Below are 18,517 nucleotides of genomic sequence, written 5' to 3'. Positions count from 1 at the left end.
CACCTCCAATGACCTCCAGCCACTGCCAATGACCTCCAATGACCTCCAACCACTGCCAATGACCTCCAACCACCTCCAATGACCTCCAATGACCTCCAACCACCTCCAATGACCTCTAGCCACCTCCAACCACCTCCAGCGACCTCCAATGACCTCCAGCACAGCACTGCGGAAGCCTGGTGTGGCAATGGGACGCCCCCTCCCGCACTCACCACACAGATGGTGCCTCCGTCCCGCTGATCTCCAGGAAGTCATAGCCCTCCTCCAGCTGGAAGTCGGTGAAGACCAGCGCGATGGTGTCCCCGGGCTCGGCCAGGACGGTCCATGTGCAGTCGGCGTTGTTCTCGTACTCGGACGGGAAGTGGGGGCTGGAGATGCTGCTGCTGGTGCCCCGGAGGGTCCCCCCGCAGGCTCCCTCAGCTGCAGGGACAGAGGAGGGAAGATGCTGTTCAGTATGACCTCAGGCACAAAGGCGTCTGCAAAGCCACTGGGGTCAGTGACGGCGTTTCCTCACCAGAGACCGAGCCCCTCTGCGGGTCTCTGCGAGTCCGCGCATGCGGTGCCATGGGAAGGGACAGGGTCTAGGGCCACAGCGCGTTGCTAAGGAACCACCACCCTCAGAGAGGGTGCCATCGGCTGAGACCTGGGCTGCTGCCGCCGGCCACAGTCACAGGCAGGTGCACAGCATTTTCCAGGATGTTCTCCGGGTCCTGGAGGACGGAGATAAGCGGCACATTTCAGACCTAAGTGCCCGTGGCCGCTGTCCTTTGCGCTTCGACGCTCGGCTTGCAGAGGCCGTGCTCTTAAGGGGGCACCCCCACCTCTCCTTCCCAGATGCCAAGTAAAGTCAATAAAGATGAAACACATAGAAGATGTAAATGATATGGCGCCAAGTAGTGGAAGGAAGGAAGGGAAGGAGGGCGGGAGGGAGGAGGGAGGGAGAGAGAAAGAGAAAGAGGGAAGGAGGGAGGGAGGGGGGAAGGGAGGTAGGAAGAAAAGGAGAGAGGGAGGGAAGGAGGGAAGGAGGGAAGGAGGAGGGAGGAGGGAGGGAAAGAGGGAGGGAGGGAGGGAAGGAGGGAAGGAGGAGGGAGGAGGGAGGGAAAGAGGGAGGGAGGGAGGGAAGGAGGGAGGGAGGGAGAGAAGGAGGGAGGGAAGGGAGAAAAGAGGAAGGGAGAGAGAGAAGGAGGGAGGGAAGGGAGGGAGGGAGGAAGAGAAGAAAGAAGAAAAGGAGAGAGGGAAGGGAAGGAGGGAGAGAGGAGGGAGGGAGGGAGGAAGGAGGGAAGGAGGGAGGGAGGGAGGGGGGGAGGGAAGGAGGGAGGGAGGGGGGAGGGAGGGAATGGGGAGGAAACAGGTTCCCCACCCCTGATCTAAAGGCTCTGAGGATCCGGGAGACCCAGCCTCCACACCTCCTTCCCGAGTTCATTGCAGCGCCAACGTCCAGGGACCATGTGAACATGGAGACGCCCAGGGCCTGGGGGATTCTCGTAGATCTCTTTGCCCCGCCCCCTGCCAGGCGTGTGCAGGAGCCAGGCCGGGTTTCCTATGGACACAGACTGTGGGAATCTCCTCTGAAAACGGAGGAGCTATTTCCTTGTTTGTTTTTGTGTTTTTATTTGTTTGTGTGTTAATCCTCACCCACGAATATTTTCCCCTTCATTTTTAGAGAGAGCGGAGGAGAGAGGGAAAGAGAGGAACATCGATGTGAGAGGAACATTGGCTGGTTGCCTTCTGCATGAGCCTCTGACCAGGGCCTGGGCCAAGGAGGAGCCTGCAACCGAGGTACGTGTCCTTGACCGGAATCGAACCCAGGACACTTCGGTCCGCAGACCGACACTCTATCCACTGAGCCACACCGGCCAGGGGTGTTTTCCATGTTTATATTGACTTCAGGGAGGAAGGGAGAGGGAAAGGGATGGAAACATCAACGACGAGAGAGAATCCCGTGGCGGCCTCCTGCACGCCCCCCACAGTAACAGATGATCATTAACAGATGACTCTGAGATCCTGGCTTCTCGCCTTTGACCTCTGACCCGTGGGGCCTGTCATTCTCTGTGAGGGAGGCTGCCCGTGCAGTGTGGGAAGTTCCGCGGCATCCCAGCCTCTGCCCACTAACGGCCAAAAATACCCCCGCCGCGTGCTGACCAACGATGCCCGGACCCTGCCATCCTCCCCGGCACACGGTCCCGGCTGAGCACCGCTGACTTCGATGACGGTAACTAGACAGTGCTCTCCCGGCTCCCGTGGAGGTTTACCCAGCGCCTTCGGGACGGGAGGCCTTGAGCCAGATGAACATGCCTGCACTTCTCTTTCTCTGAGTCGAGGTTAGTAATTTATTAGGAATTTGGCTTATGTAAATGTATTAAAACAGAGAGAGACGTACATGGCGTTTCCCCTTAAGTAACCTGTTTCTGTTCAATAACTTAAAAGGATGAGAGTCACTGCCTTTGGAAATGGTGTCGCTTTTGACAGACATTACACAATTCTCCCATAAAGAAGAAGCCCAGATAAATGAAGTTCATTAGGAAACAACTGTTACATTTTCCAAATTAAAATATTTTTATCTCGCCGAAACCGGTTTGGCTCAGCGGATAGAGCGTCGGCCTGCGGACTGAAAGGTCCCGGGTTCGATTCCGGTCAAGGGCATGTACCTTGGTCGGGGGCATGTACCTTGGTTGCGGGCACATCCTCAGTGGGAGGTGTGCAGGAGGCAGCTGATCGATGTTTCTCTCTCGTCGATGTTTCTAGCTCTCTATCCCTCTCCCTTCCTCTCTGTGAAATATCAATAAAATATATTTTAAAAAAAATAAAAATAATAAAATAAAATATTTTTATCTCTTTAGGAAAACCTAAAAATCAGTCTAGATATAATAGATTCATGGTGGTTGTTTTTATTTAATATACCTCTAAGCCCATTTGGGTGGAAAGCGGATTTGATGTATGGAACTCTTTTATAAGACAAACGAGAGGCCTGGTACACGAACTTTGTGCAAGAGAAGCCCTCGCAGCCGCACTGTCTCAGCCCTCGCAGCCCCAGCGTCGTCCAGAAGGTCATCCCGGTGGTTATTCTGCTGTTTGGCCGTCTGGTCGACTTGCATATTACGCTTTTCTTATTAGAGATTATATTCTGAAATTCCTAACTTTATAGTTTCTGAGATGTGTTTTCACCACCCTGGCTTCACTCATTTTGTAAAAACTAATAATACAAAAAGACAGTAACATGTTTTTATTAAACATTTCATTCCAGTTATTCATAAATATTGTACTAAAAACAAATGCTCTACTAAAAAAACACACATAAGCTTTTGAAAATGGGAGCTCATCAGTCAGAAGTAGGACAATCAGAGCCACAGACCTTCAGCAATCATTCCTTACACTGTTCACACACACACACACACACACACACACACACACGTGTGCACACACAAGCACACAACACACCGCACGGGCACCTAAAACTAACGGATATTCTCACTTTCATTCTTCCTCTGTACTATGTCCACCTACATCAGCAACACTGATCCTTTTAAACGTGAACTTGAATCTTAACATTTTCTGTCCCAAACTGTTAAAACTTCCCATGTCACCCCTGAGACTGAAGTCAAAGGTGGCCAAGCCCTGAGGCATGTGCTGTGTGCGGACCCCTGCCTGCCTCTCCAGCGCCCCTGCCCCCCCCCCCCCACCTCACCTTGTTCCCTCTCCCTCCCTCCCCTGCTCTCTGGGGCCACCCTGCCTCTGCGACCAGCACCTGCATGTTCCTGCCCCAGGGCCTTTGCACGCCTCACGCTGCCCACAGCCTGCCTGCTGCCCTTGGCGTCTGCGTAAGTCGTCCTCCTGGGCCGCCTTCTGGGGCCACCACGGACAAACAGGCACCCACTTTCCGTCACCGCCCCCTCACGTTGCTTTGCTTCTCAGCGGTTCCTGACGTGCGAAGTCCTGGACCGTACGTTTCAGGGACTCGGCCGGGTGCTTGTGCCCTGCACCCTAGGAGGCAGCCCGGACCCAGCCCCCTTCCTCCTGTTTGCTTTTCCTCCTTGGGTGGGCTCCTGCAGCGTTCCCGAGGTTCTATCACCTGCGACGCGCCTCTACCCCGCACCCTCAGTATGCGAAGTGGGCTTTTAACAAAATACGTCTCTGAGCTTGTGCACGGCATCAAACTATACTATTTCCAAGGGAAGACGTCAGAAGGTAAGTTCACTGAGTCATGGAAATAGAGAGGCATCTTCAAATACAAGGTTTAAGAAAGGATATTCTAGAAAAACTGCAGCAAGGCGTGGAGCAATATGTCAGACCAAAGCTAATTGTGGAGAAAGAAGCTGGGTCCTTGTAGCAATCCCCAGGGGTGAGAGGGCCCCTGTGTGCGGCTTTGTTTGTTCCAACAAGTAGCTAAGCTGCCACCTGGGAATTTTCCTTTATACTCAGCAGAGCAGCAGGGAAATTTCTAGAAGAGATAAAGTCAGGCAGGCAGAGAAAGCGAAGTAATCAAAGGAAAACATTAAGAAAATGAGATTATGAGCCAGCTTCCTGGCACCCGGAAGAATTATTATTATTTTTTAAATATATTTTTATTGATTTCGGAGAGGAAGGGAGAGGGAAAGAGAGATAGAAACATCCACGATGAGAGAGAATCATGGATCGGCTGCCTCCTGCACGCCCTCCAATGGGGATGGAGCCCACAACCCTGGCATGTGCCCTGGCAGGAGTCAAACCGGTGACCTCCCGGTTCCTGAGTTGATACTCAACCACTGAGCCACACGGGCTGGGCCTGGAAGAATTATTTCAAATTCCACAGTTTAGCATGTAAACACAGAAATAACATAGAAAAAGTAAAATGTATTAAAACAAATAAGTAACTATTAAAAATAAACCAATCCTGTCCAATATTTAAATAATACAGCTATCCTATATAATAAAAGCCCAGTGACCCAATGGCAGAATGACCCGTCAACCAGTCGCTATGACATACACTGACCACCAGGGGGCAGACGCTCAATGTAGGAGCTGCCCCCAGGTGGTCAGTGTGCTCCCACAGCGGCAGATTCCTGCAGGCCACGCCCCCCCACCAGGGCATGAATCCATGCACAGGGGCTCTAGTATTAATATAACGTAAGCTCTTTTAAACCCACACTTGTTAATAAGCAACTAAAATGTATCAATTTTATATTAATTTTGCTATATCCAGAGTAATGTTTACATTTGAAAGCTGAGGAATTGGGGGGGGCTAATTAATGCTATTTAGAATCCCTCCCCCCCCATATTTTTTACACATTATGCAGAAAGAAAGTGAAGTTAGGTCAAGCTGTCGTGCACCCATGAGAATTAGCACACAACAAATATTTTTCAACGAGATGATGAAGATCAGTACGGAGTCACTTGAGCGTTTTAAAAACCGTGCCCCTAGGACTTCTGAGGGAAGGAGTTAGAGGTTGCCAAGTGGCCGGGCTTTGGCTCCGACACCCGGTTTCCCTCAGAGCAATTATTTCTTTAACTCGGTTTCCTATCCTGAGTTTTCACAAAATCTTGCACTTGGGAAAAAAAAAAGATTCTACAGCTAAAAAAAAGGTGTGAAAGTCATCTTGTTAATCCAAGAAGATAAGGTTTTTAATAAAAGATGCATTTGGATCTACTGATTCCTGTAAGTGGGGAAATATTCTAAATATCAGCAGAACTCACGGCTCACCATTTCTCCCGAGGAACCGAGGAACTTTCAGAAGCTTTGTTCTAAACTCTGAAAGTATCACAGGCCTCGCCTGGGCTTACACGTTGCTAGGAATATAACTTGAGGGCATAATGCAAAATTCAGAATAAAACATTGTTTAGAGACATCCTTTGCACATTCATTATAAGGAAAAATGGAAAGCAACTAAATGTTTCATAAGCTGTAAATCATTAAAGTATGATGTGTCTGAATCACACAGCCATCCGAGGGTTTCAACATGGCTCCGGTAGCTCCTGTGTTAGTGCGTTAAATCTACCACACGGAGGATGGACAACCGAATGCAGTCTCTCCGCAGGGTTCACGACTGTGTGGGCAAGTATCCAGGAAAGAAACACACACATGCCCACACGCACACACACATGCACACACATAGACACACACCCATCACATCCCTTTTCTTTTTTTTTTCAATATATTTTATTGATTTTTTACAGAGAGGAAGAGAGAGGGAGAGAGAGTTAGAAACATCAATGAGAGAGAAACATCGATCAGCTGCCTCCTGCACACCTCCCACCGGGGATGTGCCCGCAACCAAGGTCCATGCCCTTGACCGGAATCGAACCTGGGACCCTTCAGTCCGCAGGCCGACGCTCTATCCGCTGAGCCAAACATTCCTTTTCTAACCTGGGAGGAGCAGATGTCCTCAAACTACGGCCTGCGGGCCACATGCGGCCCGCCGAGGACATTTATCCGGCCCGCCGGGTGCCGCTGCCTGTCCTGCTTAGCAGCCGACTTGTCCAGGGCCTGCAGTGCACATAGGAATTTGTTCATAGTTTTTTTTTAAACTATAGTCCGGCCCTCCAACGGTCTGAAGGACAGTGAACTGGCCCCTGTTTAAAAAGTTTGAGGACCCCTGGTCTAACGCGCTGACCCCCCCCCCCCAGGCTGTATGGAATATCAGAGTCGGTGAAAACCCAGAAGCCAGACTCTCTGGGTTTGGACAAGTCACCCGCTGTGTGTAACCAGCTTTCGGCCCCATCTTGCGCCTCAGTGTGCTTCCCTATAACTGGTGAGAATAACGGTATTGATGCCCAGGGCTGGTGTGAGGTGAAGTGAATTGATACGGGGGAAGCCTTAGAACAAGGCAGGCAAATAGTATGTGATCAAAATAGCTATTATTGTTTCCAACCACTTGGCATGCAGTGATCACGCAATGATAGCTTAGTGAATAAATTATTGATACGCATTTTTCATCACAGCGTTTAAAGGTTTTGCTGCTTCGGGTAAGACGCGCCTTCCTGGGTCTAAACAGTGTTTGCACCAGGAGCGGGTGCCGCTCTGAGGGAGGAGAGGGTGACAAAGAGCTGGGGTGGGGTCAGGCTGCCACTCCTCCAGGGGCTGGGCTCACCACCATGTGTGTGCTGCGACCACGGGGTGCTGACACTCTCCCCGGTACCTGAAGTCTCTGTGAGAAGCACTAGTATCCTAGGTTGCCCCCATCCCCTAGTCAGTGGTCGGCAAACTCAACAGAGCCAAATATCAACAGGACAACGATTGACATTTCTTTGGAGAGCCACATTTTTTAAACTTAAACTTCTTCTAACCCCCCTTCTTCAAAATAGACTCGCCCAGGCCGTGGTATTTTGTGGAAGAGCCACACTCAAGGGGCCAAAGAGCCGCATGTGGCTCGCGAGCTGCAGTTTGCCGACCACGGCCCTAGGTTGCCCCCATTCCCTAGGTTGCCCCACCCACCCCTCGCACATCTGAGGTGTCGGACCCCTCCCCCTCCTGAGCTCCTGAAACCCTCCATGAGGTCCCCAACACTCAAGGGCAAACCATAAGCAGCACGTCCCACATCACAACCATGTCCGTGCTATCCCCTGCCCTTTCCCCGTGGAAACCCCATGTCTCCTGAAGAGATGGAGCCAGGAAGTCCTCCCAAGCGGTCAACATTCTGCTTCCATCGCCCAGGGGGCCCCGGTCCTGAAGCTGGACCACACGCCCAGGCACCCACTTCCCAGGATGTTTGTTCTTTCTCCCTAAACCCTCCCAGCTGGTCACCTCTGCTCCACAGAACCTCACCCCTTCCCCCTTGAGATGCCTGCCAGCTAACGCCAAGGTCGCCTGTTCGCAGCCCTTTCTCCATTTTGCCAGGATTTGCGTGAACTTGTTCACTGCGCAGCCAGGGAGCAACGTGCTGGGAGCTCAATGGGGGGAAGACACTGACCGGATGGAGACCTGCACGGAGCCCGCCCAGTCCACGGTGCCCCCCACGCCGCCCAGACATGATGGTGCTTTGCACTTCCTTTCACAGCATCCCGTCCGCACGGAGGGAGCCTGGCTGGGGGGGAGCACCAAGGCACCCGCACAGAGCTGCTCCTCCTCCCCCCCCCACTGCTCACTGTGCAGGCTTTGTCTTCCCTCGTCACGGGATCGTCTGCAATGAAACCCCGGGGGCCAGCTCAGGAGGCATTGGTGAGGCGCACTGTCAGTCCCAGCCCGTCACGGGAGGCTCGTGGGTCAGAGAAACGTGGGCGGAGGGAGCCCCAGTGAAAGGCGGCACCCTCTGTGTGCTTCATTACAAGGATGACGGAGCCCCACGGGCTCTCATTGGCTCTTCACCTCTGCGCCAGCCATGGCGGATTCTTCCAAGAACTCACAATCGTCTTGAAACAGACAAATGTCCCCGAACAGGGACAGCATGTTTGTGCACGTTTCAGTGGCTCCTTAACCGAAAGGCGTGTGTTTAGACCCCGGGTGCAGCGGGGGTGAGCAGCAGGGGGGTGAGCAGACGGGGTGAGCAGCAGACGGGGTGAGCAGCAGGAGGTGAGCAGCAGGGGGGTGAGCAGCAGGGGGTGAGCAGCAGACGGGGTGAGCAGCAGGGGGTGAGCAGCAGACAGGGTGAGCAGCAGGGGGTGAGCAGCAGACGGGGAGAGCAGCAGGGGGTGAGCAGCAGACAGGGAGAGCAGCAGGGGGTGAGCAGCAGACGGGGTGAGCAGCAGGGGGTGAGCAGCAGACGGGGTGAGCAGCAGGGGGGTGAGCAGCAGGGGGGTGAGCAGCAGACAGGGAGAGCAGCAGGGGGTGAGCAGCAGACGGGGAGAGCAGCAGGGGGTGAGCAGCAGACGGGGTGAGCAGCAGGGGGTGAGCAGCAGACGGGGTGAGCAGCAGGGGGGTGAGCAGCAGGGGGGTGAGCAGCAGGGGGTGAGCAGCAGGGGGGTGAGCAGCAGGGGGTGAGCAGCAGACGGGGAGAGCAGCAGACGGGGTGAGCAGCAGGGGGTGAGCAGCAGGGGGTGAGCAGCAGACGGGGAGAGCAGCAGACGGGGTGAGCAGCAGGGGGTGAGCAGCAGACGGGGTGAGCAGCAGGGGGGTGAGCAGCAGGGGGGTGAGCAGCAGGGGGTGAGCAGCAGGGGGTGAGCAGCAGGGGGGTGAGCAGCAGGGGGTGAGCAGCAGGGGGTGAGCAGCAGGGGGTGAGCAGCAGACAGGGAGAGCAGCAGATGGGGAGAGCAGCAGACAGGGAGAGCAGCAGACGGGGAGAGCAGCAGACGGGGTGAGCAGCAGATGGGGAGAGCAGCAGGGGGTGAGCAGCAGACGGGGTGAGCAGCAGGGGGTGAGCAGCAGACGGGGTGAGCAGCAGGGGGGTGAGCAGCAGGGGGGTGAGCAGCAGACAGGGAGAGCAGCAGGGGGTGAGCAGCAGACGGGGAGAGCAGCAGGGGGTGAGCAGCAGACGGGGTGAGCAGCAGGGGGTGAGCAGCAGACGGGGTGAGCAGCAGGGGGGTGAGCAGCAGGGGGGTGAGCAGCAGGGGGTGAGCAGCAGGGGGGTGAGCAGCAGGGGGTGAGCAGCAGACGGGGAGAGCAGCAGACGGGGTGAGCAGCAGGGGGTGAGCAGCAGGGGGTGAGCAGCAGACGGGGAGAGCAGCAGACGGGGTGAGCAGCAGGGGGTGAGCAGCAGACGGGGTGAGCAGCAGGGGGGTGAGCAGCAGGGGGGTGAGCAGCAGGGGGTGAGCAGCAGGGGGTGAGCAGCAGGGGGGTGAGCAGCAGGGGGTGAGCAGCAGGGGGTGAGCAGCAGGGGGTGAGCAGCAGGGGGTGAGCAGCAGACAGGGAGAGCAGCAGATGGGGAGAGCAGCAGACAGGGAGAGCAGCAGACGGGGAGAGCAGCAGACGGGGTGAGCAGCAGATGGGGAGAGCAGCAGGGGGTGAGCAGCAGACAGGGAGAGCAGCAGGGGGTGAGCAGCAGACGGGGTGAGCAGCAGGGGTGAGCAGCAGACGGGGTGAGCAGCAGGGGTTGAGCAGCAAACAGGGAGAGCAGCAGGGGGTGAGCAGCAGACAGGGAGAGCAGCAGGGGGTGAGCAGCAGACGGGGTGAGCAGCAGACGGGGTGAGCAGCAGGGGGTGAGCAGCAGACGGGGTGAGCAGCAGGGGGTGAGCAGCAGACGGGTTGAGCAGCAGACGGGGAGAGCAGCAGACGGGGTGAGCAGCAGACGGGGTGAGCAGCAGGGGGTGAGCAGCAGACGGGGTGAGCAGCAGGGGGTGAGCAGCAGACGGGGAGAGCAGCAGGGGGTGAGCAGCAGGGGGTGAGCAGCAGGGGGTGAGCAGCAGGGGGTGAGCAGCAGACGGGGTGAGCAGCAGACGGGGTGAGCAGCAGACGGTTGAGCAGCAGGGGGTGAGCAGCAAACGGGGTGAGCAGACGGTTGAGCAGCAGGGGGTGAGCAGCAGACGGGGTGAGCAGCAGGGGGTGAGCAGCAGGGGGGTGAGCAGCAGGGGGTGAGCAGCAGGGGGTGAGCAGCAGGGGGGTGAGCAGCAGGGGGGTGAGCAGCAGACAGGGAGAGCAGCAGGGGGTGAGCAGCAGACGGGGTGAGCAGCAGGGGGGTGAGCAGCAGGCGGTGAGCAGCAGGAGGGTGAGCAGCAGGGGGGTGAGCAGCAGCTGGGGTCGCCCGTCAGGATCTGTTTGCTGTTGGTTGTCCGTGGCCCGCAGATCCAGCTTCTGCACAACCACAGGGGCAGAGCTTGCCCCTCCCCCCGTCCTGGGAGGCCCTGGGGCGGGGGGCGTGAGGAGCCCTGAGCCCCTGCTTTGCCACCTCTCCGTAGCCTCGAGGGGCACCCCTCACAGCCACAGGATTAGACCCCCTGTCCGCAAACTCTGAATATTACTATGAATTTTGAATTTGGGGCAGAGAAGTATAAACAAGGTAAGTTAGGTTTATACACACCCCACACAGGGACCTCCACTAAATAAGGTGCTGCCACCCTAACCGGTGTGGCTCAGTGGATAGAGCATCAGCCTGCGGACTGAAGGGTCCCAGGTTCGATTCCGGACAAGGGCATGTAACTTGGTTGCGGGCACATCCCCAGTAGGAGGTGTTCAGGAGGCAGCTGATCGATGTTTCTCTCTCATCGATGTTTCTAACTCTCTATCCCTCTCCCTTCCTCTCTGTAAAAAAATCAATAAAATATATTAAAAATAAATAAAGTGCTGCCAATGATGACTCTCTCTCATCACTGATGTTTCTCTCTCTCCCCCCCCCCCTCTTTCTTCCTCTGTGAAATCAATAACAACATATATAAAAACCAGATATTGATGAAACCAGTCCCCAGTCCTACAGTCCCCGACAGCTGGGCTGTGCTGGCCTGCGAGCGAGCAGGGTCCCTCAGGGGTGGCGAAGCTCTGCTCAGGGCCCCCGCTGTGCACTTGGGCTGCCTGCTTCTCTGGGGTGACGCTGTCTGCGTTCTGCACGAATTTTGGGTGTTAGCCCTTTATCAATGTGTCGTTGGTGAATGTCCTCCCCTGTAGAGGGCTGTCTTTTCATTGTTGATGTTTCCTTTGCTGTGCAAACACTTCTGAGTTTGGTGTCATCCCGTTTATTTTTATTTGTTTCCCTCGCCCGAGGAGACAGGGCAGAAAAAATACCGCGGCAAGTCATGTCCGAGATTTTACCACCTACGTTTCCTTCCAGGAGCGTCATGATTTCCAGTCTTACAGGCATGACGTTAACCCGATCTGAGCGCGTTCTTGTGTGTGGTGTAAAGAGGTGGGGAACAGCGAACCACCCTGTAAGGTACAGGATTGTCTAACCCCCATGCTGTACCCTTGAAACGAATACAGACTAATATATTGAATGTCAACCCTAATTGAAAAGGGAAAAGTATTAAAAAGTCAGACATGGATTTGAGCCTTCATTCACAGGACCTCTGGAACCTTTCAATGCTAATGCAGTGTTTCTTTATCTGAGAAATGAGTGTCGATGTTTTTATTTCAGCAGGCCCTGTGAGAACTAGAAGATAGGATTTAAGAAAGCCGTTAGCGCGTTCCCGGGCCTTCCATCAAGACCTGGACCAGCGTTAGCAATGCTTTTCTTGTTGAAACCGTGAGGTGAGTTGTTCTTAGTAAAGTCCAAGGCCACGAATCAAAGTCTGCTCTTCCCTAGAGCTGCTGGGTCAGGGACAGGAACGTTACCCACGGGGCCAAGCGTCTCAGGCTCACGACAGTGACTCTCCCCTCACGGCCAGTCCCACGATGGGCACTGGAATGACGGGGCTTTACTCTGAGTGCTGAAAGAGCCCTCACCGTGAACTCTCAGGGCTATCTGTAATTTTTAATTAGAAAAATAGAAAGAAGGATGTATTGCCCAGCCAGCGTGGCTCGGCGGTTGAGTGTCAACCTATGAACCAGGAGGTCACGGTTCGATCCCTGGTCAGGGCACATGCCCAGGTGGCAGGCTCGATCCCTAGTGCAGGGCAAGCAGGAGGCAGCCGGTCCATGATTCTGTCTCATCATTGATGTTTCTCTGTCTCTCTCCCTCTCCCTTTTTCTCTGAAATCCATACAAATATCTATTTTTAAAAAGGAACGGCCACATCACAGTGGACATAGAGGTGTGTTTTAAAGCTTAGAAAATGCAACCTTCAAAGGTGATAAGTGGTGAAGAGGGTGAGAGGGTCCGAGGAGGAGGAGGAAGGCAGATCCGGGGATGTGAGGAACACCGCGAAATGTGTTCCTGACTTTACCCACCGTTTCGTAGGGCACGGAGCACGACTTGGGGGGACAGAATGGATGACCTGGAAGGGCCAGCAGGCGAGTCCTCTGTCATCGGCGGGAAACGGACAAGGTCAGCCCCTGACCCTTCCCTGGCACCGGTGACCTACCTCTGCAGAACGGGGCCGGGAAGTCCCAGGTGGCGCCGCTCCCGGGGCTGACGATGCAGGTGAGCGTCGCGTGGCCCTCCAGGACGTAGCCGGCCAGGCAGCTGTACCGGATCTTGTCTCCGATGTTGAATCTGGATCCATGCAGCACCCCTTTCAGGATGTCCCCGGGGTTCCCGCACGTGTGGCTGGGCAGCACTGGGGGAGGAGAAAGGAAAGGACAGTTGAAGGACGGCCTTGGATTCAGGTCGGTCTGTGGCTCAACGCATGCCCCTCCTGGGAGTATGACAGCGAGCACAGCCGCCGTCTCACGCAGCCTGAACGTGGGCAGAGACGTGCATCCGTGGGTCCTACCCGCCACCCAGTGCTCCGTACACATCGTTTTAGTTCAAATGACCGCGCTTTGTTCGAGGGAAGAGAGTGTCCGTCCTAGACGTTTTTCATCGCCAGGTTCTACCCTCTCCTACAGGCAGCAACCGGAAAGCACCTGGGACTCGGGTTTCTGACCAAGCGATTAGCATACATGAATATTCATGCCAATGTACTGGGTGGCCAGCACTGCCGGGTACACACCCCTCATCAATGCTCAATCCATGGCTGATGGACAAGCAACTTGAAAAATTAAAGATCACCTGTGCGTCTATCGGATTTTAATAAAACTGTTCCATTATTTCATTCGAGCCAGCTGTTGGGGTCTATGGCCTGCGTGGACACCGTGTCTGACTCACCACAAAGGGACAGCTACGGGCTTTCCCAACGCAAGTGCTGCGTCCGCTTGCTTGCAGTTCGGCGCCTGACGCTGTGCCTTCCTGCCCGGCTCCCTCTGGGCCAATATGACTCTCTGCCTCACGCAGCTGCCCTGACACCTCGAGATGAAGCCATCCCACCCAGAGATCATTCTCAACCTCGTCCGTGTGCCCGTGCGCTGACTAGAGAAAGTCTCTGCCCTTCCGTTGTAAAGTCAGCCTGGCATCCGTCAGTCACCTGCCCTCCTGTAGCACTCCCTAAGCCAAGGGTCCTTCTGTGTAAAAAGGAATGGTTTCCAACAAAAGTATTTCTTTTTCTGCCAAAACCGGTGTGGCTCAGTGGATAGAGCGTCGGCCTGCGGACTGAGGGGTCCCAGGTTCGATTCCGGTCAAGGGCATGTACCTTGGTTGCGGGCACAGCCCCAGTGGGGGGTGTGCAGGAGGCAGCTGATCGATGTTTCTCTCTCATCGATGTTTCTAACTCTCTATCCCTCTCCCTTCCTCTCTGTAAAATATCAATAAAATATATTTTTTAAAAAAAGTATTTCTAAGTGAGTGACATTACATTGTTTTATCTTCTTTTAAAATATGATTGATTGATCTTAGGGAGAGAGTGAGGAACACTGATCTGTTGTTCCACTTCTGTATGCCTTCGCTCATTGCTCCTGGTACGTGCCCTGAACGGAGCGTGAACTGCAAGTCTGATTTGGGGAGACGACACCCTACCCAACCTGGCTCCCCAGCCAGGGCCATTATCTGATAACTGTATCCAGCTGTGTCGCTGGGTGCAGAGGACAGGCTGACATGTTGGTGTAAGAGAGTGACATTTTCTGTTTTGGTCTTTTATATGTTCAGAAAAAGATCTTGTTCACTGAATGAAAGGGAATGTCAGTATTTCTAAAATTATTTTATTACAACATTAAATATGGACAACATAAGCTATGTAGAAACACTAAGGAAAAAATACTACCGTTTAGATACTTAATGTAATTGATAGGTTTATAAAATCACTATTTGCATAGCAAAGTGTATTCAATTCTAGTTAAAAAAAAAATAATAGTTTTCGCCCTAACCGGTTTGGCTCAGTGGATAGAGCATCGGCCTGTGGACTGAAGGGTCCCAGGTTCGATTCTGGTCAAGGGCATGTACCTCGGTTGCAGGCACATCCCCAGTAGGAGGTGTGCAGGAGGCAGCTGATCGATGTTTCTCTCTCATGGATGTTTCTAACTCTCTATCCCTCTCCCTTTCTCTCTCTAAAAAAAAAAATCAATAAAAAAATAATAGTTTCCAAAAACAGTAAAAAAACCACACCTGTTTGAGACATAATAGAAAACAGTTAATTTGGGTCTAGAAAAGAGATTTTCCAACCAGGAGGTGACAAGACGTTTTAAAACTCTCTAGTCAGGGGCACCGACCTCCCTTCCCTTCGACAGTCAAATACAAGATGAAAACAGCCCACACAATAGCCGTCTGGTGTGCGTGAATCAAAATAAAACCGATTCTGTTTTTGTCAGATCGGCAAAAAAAAAAAAAAATAGAATGCACTTTCCCGCGTGCCCAGAATCCCAGTCCTTGCTTTGTGTGCCGCGACATGAAAGGCGTTGCCCATCCCTGTTCTGCAATCACCTTCGCTTCTCTTACAGAAAGGCCATTCTTCGTTCAGAATCACAGTCCCCATTTCTAAGCCCGTGAGTCTTTCAAAAGGATGTTGACAGCACCTTTAAGTGCTTCGGCCTGGACCGCCGGGGTCCCTCAGGGAGGGGGGCATTCGGTTCTGCCTGGAGGAGCCCTGGAGGGTAGGGCGCAGCGGGGCCTTCGGGTCCCCGGGCCCCAGAGGCCAGGCGTTCGCTGCTGACATTGGGATCGATGCCGACCTGGCTTCCCACCCCTGGGAGCGAGGCGGAGGGAGGACGCTTTGGTGCTTTCCGTCCTGGCCCGGGAACACGCAGAATGAACAAACCCGTCCCTTTTCTAAGGGCCTTCATTCTTCTCATCCAGGCCCAGGGATGCCCCTCCGGAGGGCAGGCAGCGCTCTGCAGTGTCCACACCGCTGTTCCCTACGCCAGGCGTGGTCAGCATGAACCTGGACGCCGCCTCACAGCCCGCTACAGACACCCCACGCCGCTGCCCTCAGGCCCGGGACACAGGGGCCTTCCTCACCCTGAATGTGGCTGCAGGACGTCTGCACCCACGTTTGTCCTGAAGATGCAAGGAGGGGCTTTCTCACAGGGTCTCAGCGCGGACCCACGGACAGGAAGGTGGCCACACCAGAAACGCCACGCACTGCCAACAAGGGATCGGTGGGACGTGGGCCAGTGCCGCTGGTTAACCTCCGCCTGCTCCATGCACTTCAACCAGAGGCAGCGGTCGGCAAACTCATCAGTCAACAGAGCAAAACATCAACAGGACAGCGATGGACATTTCTTTGGAGAGCCACATTTTTTAAACTCAAACTTCTTCTAACACCACTTCTTCAACATAGACTCGCCCAGGCCGTGGTGTTTTGTGGAAGAGCCACCCTCCAGGGACCCAAGAGCCGCATGTGGCTCGCGAGCCGCCGTTTGCCGACCACAGACCAGAGGGACGGACAGGCCATCTGCAAGGCCCGGCCGTGCGGTGATGTCCCAGAACAGTTAGTACAGTGCGGAACTGTATTAACTTCAAACCAAACCAAACCCCATCACCCCTGAACACTGGGGTCTCCCTGACAAGGCAAGGCCTCTTGGGAAGAAAACAGCCACGTCTTCCAACCTTGGACCGACGTCGATGTGGGATCTGGGAAGAGGGACAACTGGAAACGCAGAAGGCGAAGGACGTCCTTCCGCTCCGTGTCATCGAGCTGGGAGACAAGGGGGGCGGTCAAATGAGTGACGGCCTGGGGGCAAGTCTCTGCTGCACGGAGGCATGGCGGGCGCCCGGCACCGTGAGTCACATGGATGCGCGGGTCATGGCTGAGGCTGCAGGAACCCCTTCCCGGGGCCGGTGCAGGTCACGGGGAGCAGCATTCATGGCCCGGAGCCGTCTTAGTGACGTGTCCCCAGGCCTGGGGCCACCTCTGCCTCCCCCTGCTCCTCGGCAAAGCGTCCCCTGGACTCCTGGGCCAGCACACGGTCTCCTTTCTGTCCTTTATTATATATATGATAGATTTAGAGAGGAAGGGAGAGAGAGAAACATCCATGATGAGAGAGAATCACGGGTCGGCGGTCTCCTTTCTGTCCTTTATTATATATATATATATATATATATATATATATATATAATAGATTTAGAGAGGAAGGGAGGGAGAGAAACATCCATGATGAGAGAGAATCACGGATGGCGGTCTCCTTTCTGTCCTTTATTATATATATATGATAGATTTAGAGAGGAAGGGAGGGAGAGAGAAACATCCATGATGAGAGAGAATCACGGATGGTGGTCTCCTTTCTGTCCTTTATTATATATATAATAGATTTAGAGAGGAAGGGAGGGAGAGAGAAACATCCATGATGAGAGAGAATCACGGATCAGCGGTCTCCTTTCTGTCCTTTATTATATATATATAATAGATTTAGAGAGGAAGGGAGAGAGAGAAACATCCATGATGAGAGAGAATCACGGATGGTGGTCTCCTTTCTGTCCTTTATTATATATATGATAGATTTAGAGAGGAAGGGAGGGAGAGAGAAACATCCATGATGAGAGAGAATCACGGATGGTGGTCTTCTTTCTGTCCTTTATTATATATATATAATAGATTTAGAGAGGAAGGGAGAGAGAGAAACATCCATGATGAGAGAGAATCACGGATGGTGGTCTCCTTTCTGTCCTTTATTATATATATATATGATAGATTTAGAGAGGAAGGGAGGGAGAGAAACATCCATGATGAGAGAGAATCACGGATGGTGGTCTCCTTTCTGTCCTTTATTATATATATATATAATAGATTTAGAGAGGAAGGGAGGGAGAGAAACATCCATGATGAGAGAGAATCACGGATGGCGGTCTCCTTTCTGTCCTTTATTATATATATATAATAGATTTAGAGAGGAAGGGAGGGAGAGAAACATCCATGATGAGAGAGAATCACGGATGGTGGTCTCCTTTCTGTCCTTTATTATATATATGATAGATTTAGAGAGGAAGGGAGAGAGAGAGAAACATCCATGATGAGAGAGAATCACGAATGGCGGTCTCCTTTCTGTCCTTTATTATATATATAATAGATTTAGAGAGGAAGGGAGAGAGAGAAACATCCATGATGAGAGAGAATCACGGATGGTGGTCTCCTTTCTGTCCTTTATTATATATATGATAGATTTAGAGAGGAAGGGAGGGAGAGAAACATCCATGATAAGAGAGAATCACGGATGGTGGTCTTCTTTCTGTCCTTTATTATATATATATATGATAGATTTAGAGAGGAAGGGAGAGAGAGAAACATCCATGATGAGAGAGAATCACGGATGGTGGTCTCCTTTCTGTCCTTTATTATATATATATATGATAGATTTAGAGAGGAAGGGAGGGAGAGAAACATCCATGATGAGAGAGAATCACGGATGGCGGTCTCCTTTCTGTCCTTTATTATATATATATGATAGATTTAGAGAGGAAGGGAGAGAGAGAGACATCCATGATGAGAGAGAATCACGGGTGGCGGTCTCCTTTCTGTCCTTTATTATATATATATGATAGATTTAGAGAGGAAGGGAGAGAGAGAAACATCCATGATGAGAGAGAATCACGGGTGGCGGTCTCCTTTCTGTCCTTTATTATATATATATGATAGATTTAGAGAGGAAGGGAGGGAGAGAAACATCCATGATGAGAGAATCACGGATGGTGGTCTCCTTTCTGTCCTTTATTATATATATATATGATAGATTTAGAGAGGAAGGGAGGGAGAGAAACATCCATGATGAGAGAGAATCACGGATGGCGGTCTCCTTTCTGTCCTTTATTATATATATGATAGATTTAGAGAGGAAGGTAGGG

The 18,517-nt window shown here is 53.0% G+C and overlaps 1 protein-coding gene across 1 annotated transcript in view; it reads right to left on the bottom strand.

The window, feature by feature from the left end:
• Window positions 1-18,517, bottom strand: part of CSMD1 (CUB and Sushi multiple domains 1) — a 1,048,987-nt gene that overhangs the window by 476,877 nt on the left and 553,593 nt on the right. Inside the window, exons 4-5 of the mRNA XM_080662039.1 lie at window positions 12,795-12,989; window positions 213-420 (exon numbers count right to left, since the gene is read on the bottom strand). Of these exons, the coding sequence (XP_080518165.1) occupies window positions 213-420; window positions 12,795-12,989 (403 nt within the window). The remainder of the gene's footprint in view (window positions 1-212; window positions 421-12,794; window positions 12,990-18,517) is intronic.

Source organism: Plecotus auritus (genome assembly GCF_963455305.1).
Source record: "Plecotus auritus genome assembly, chromosome: 3".
In the NCBI taxonomy this organism is placed as follows: Eukaryota; Metazoa; Chordata; class Mammalia; order Chiroptera; family Vespertilionidae; genus Plecotus; species Plecotus auritus.
Note: the sequence above shows the minus strand (reverse complement) of the source record. Positions and strands in the feature narration are given on the sequence as shown.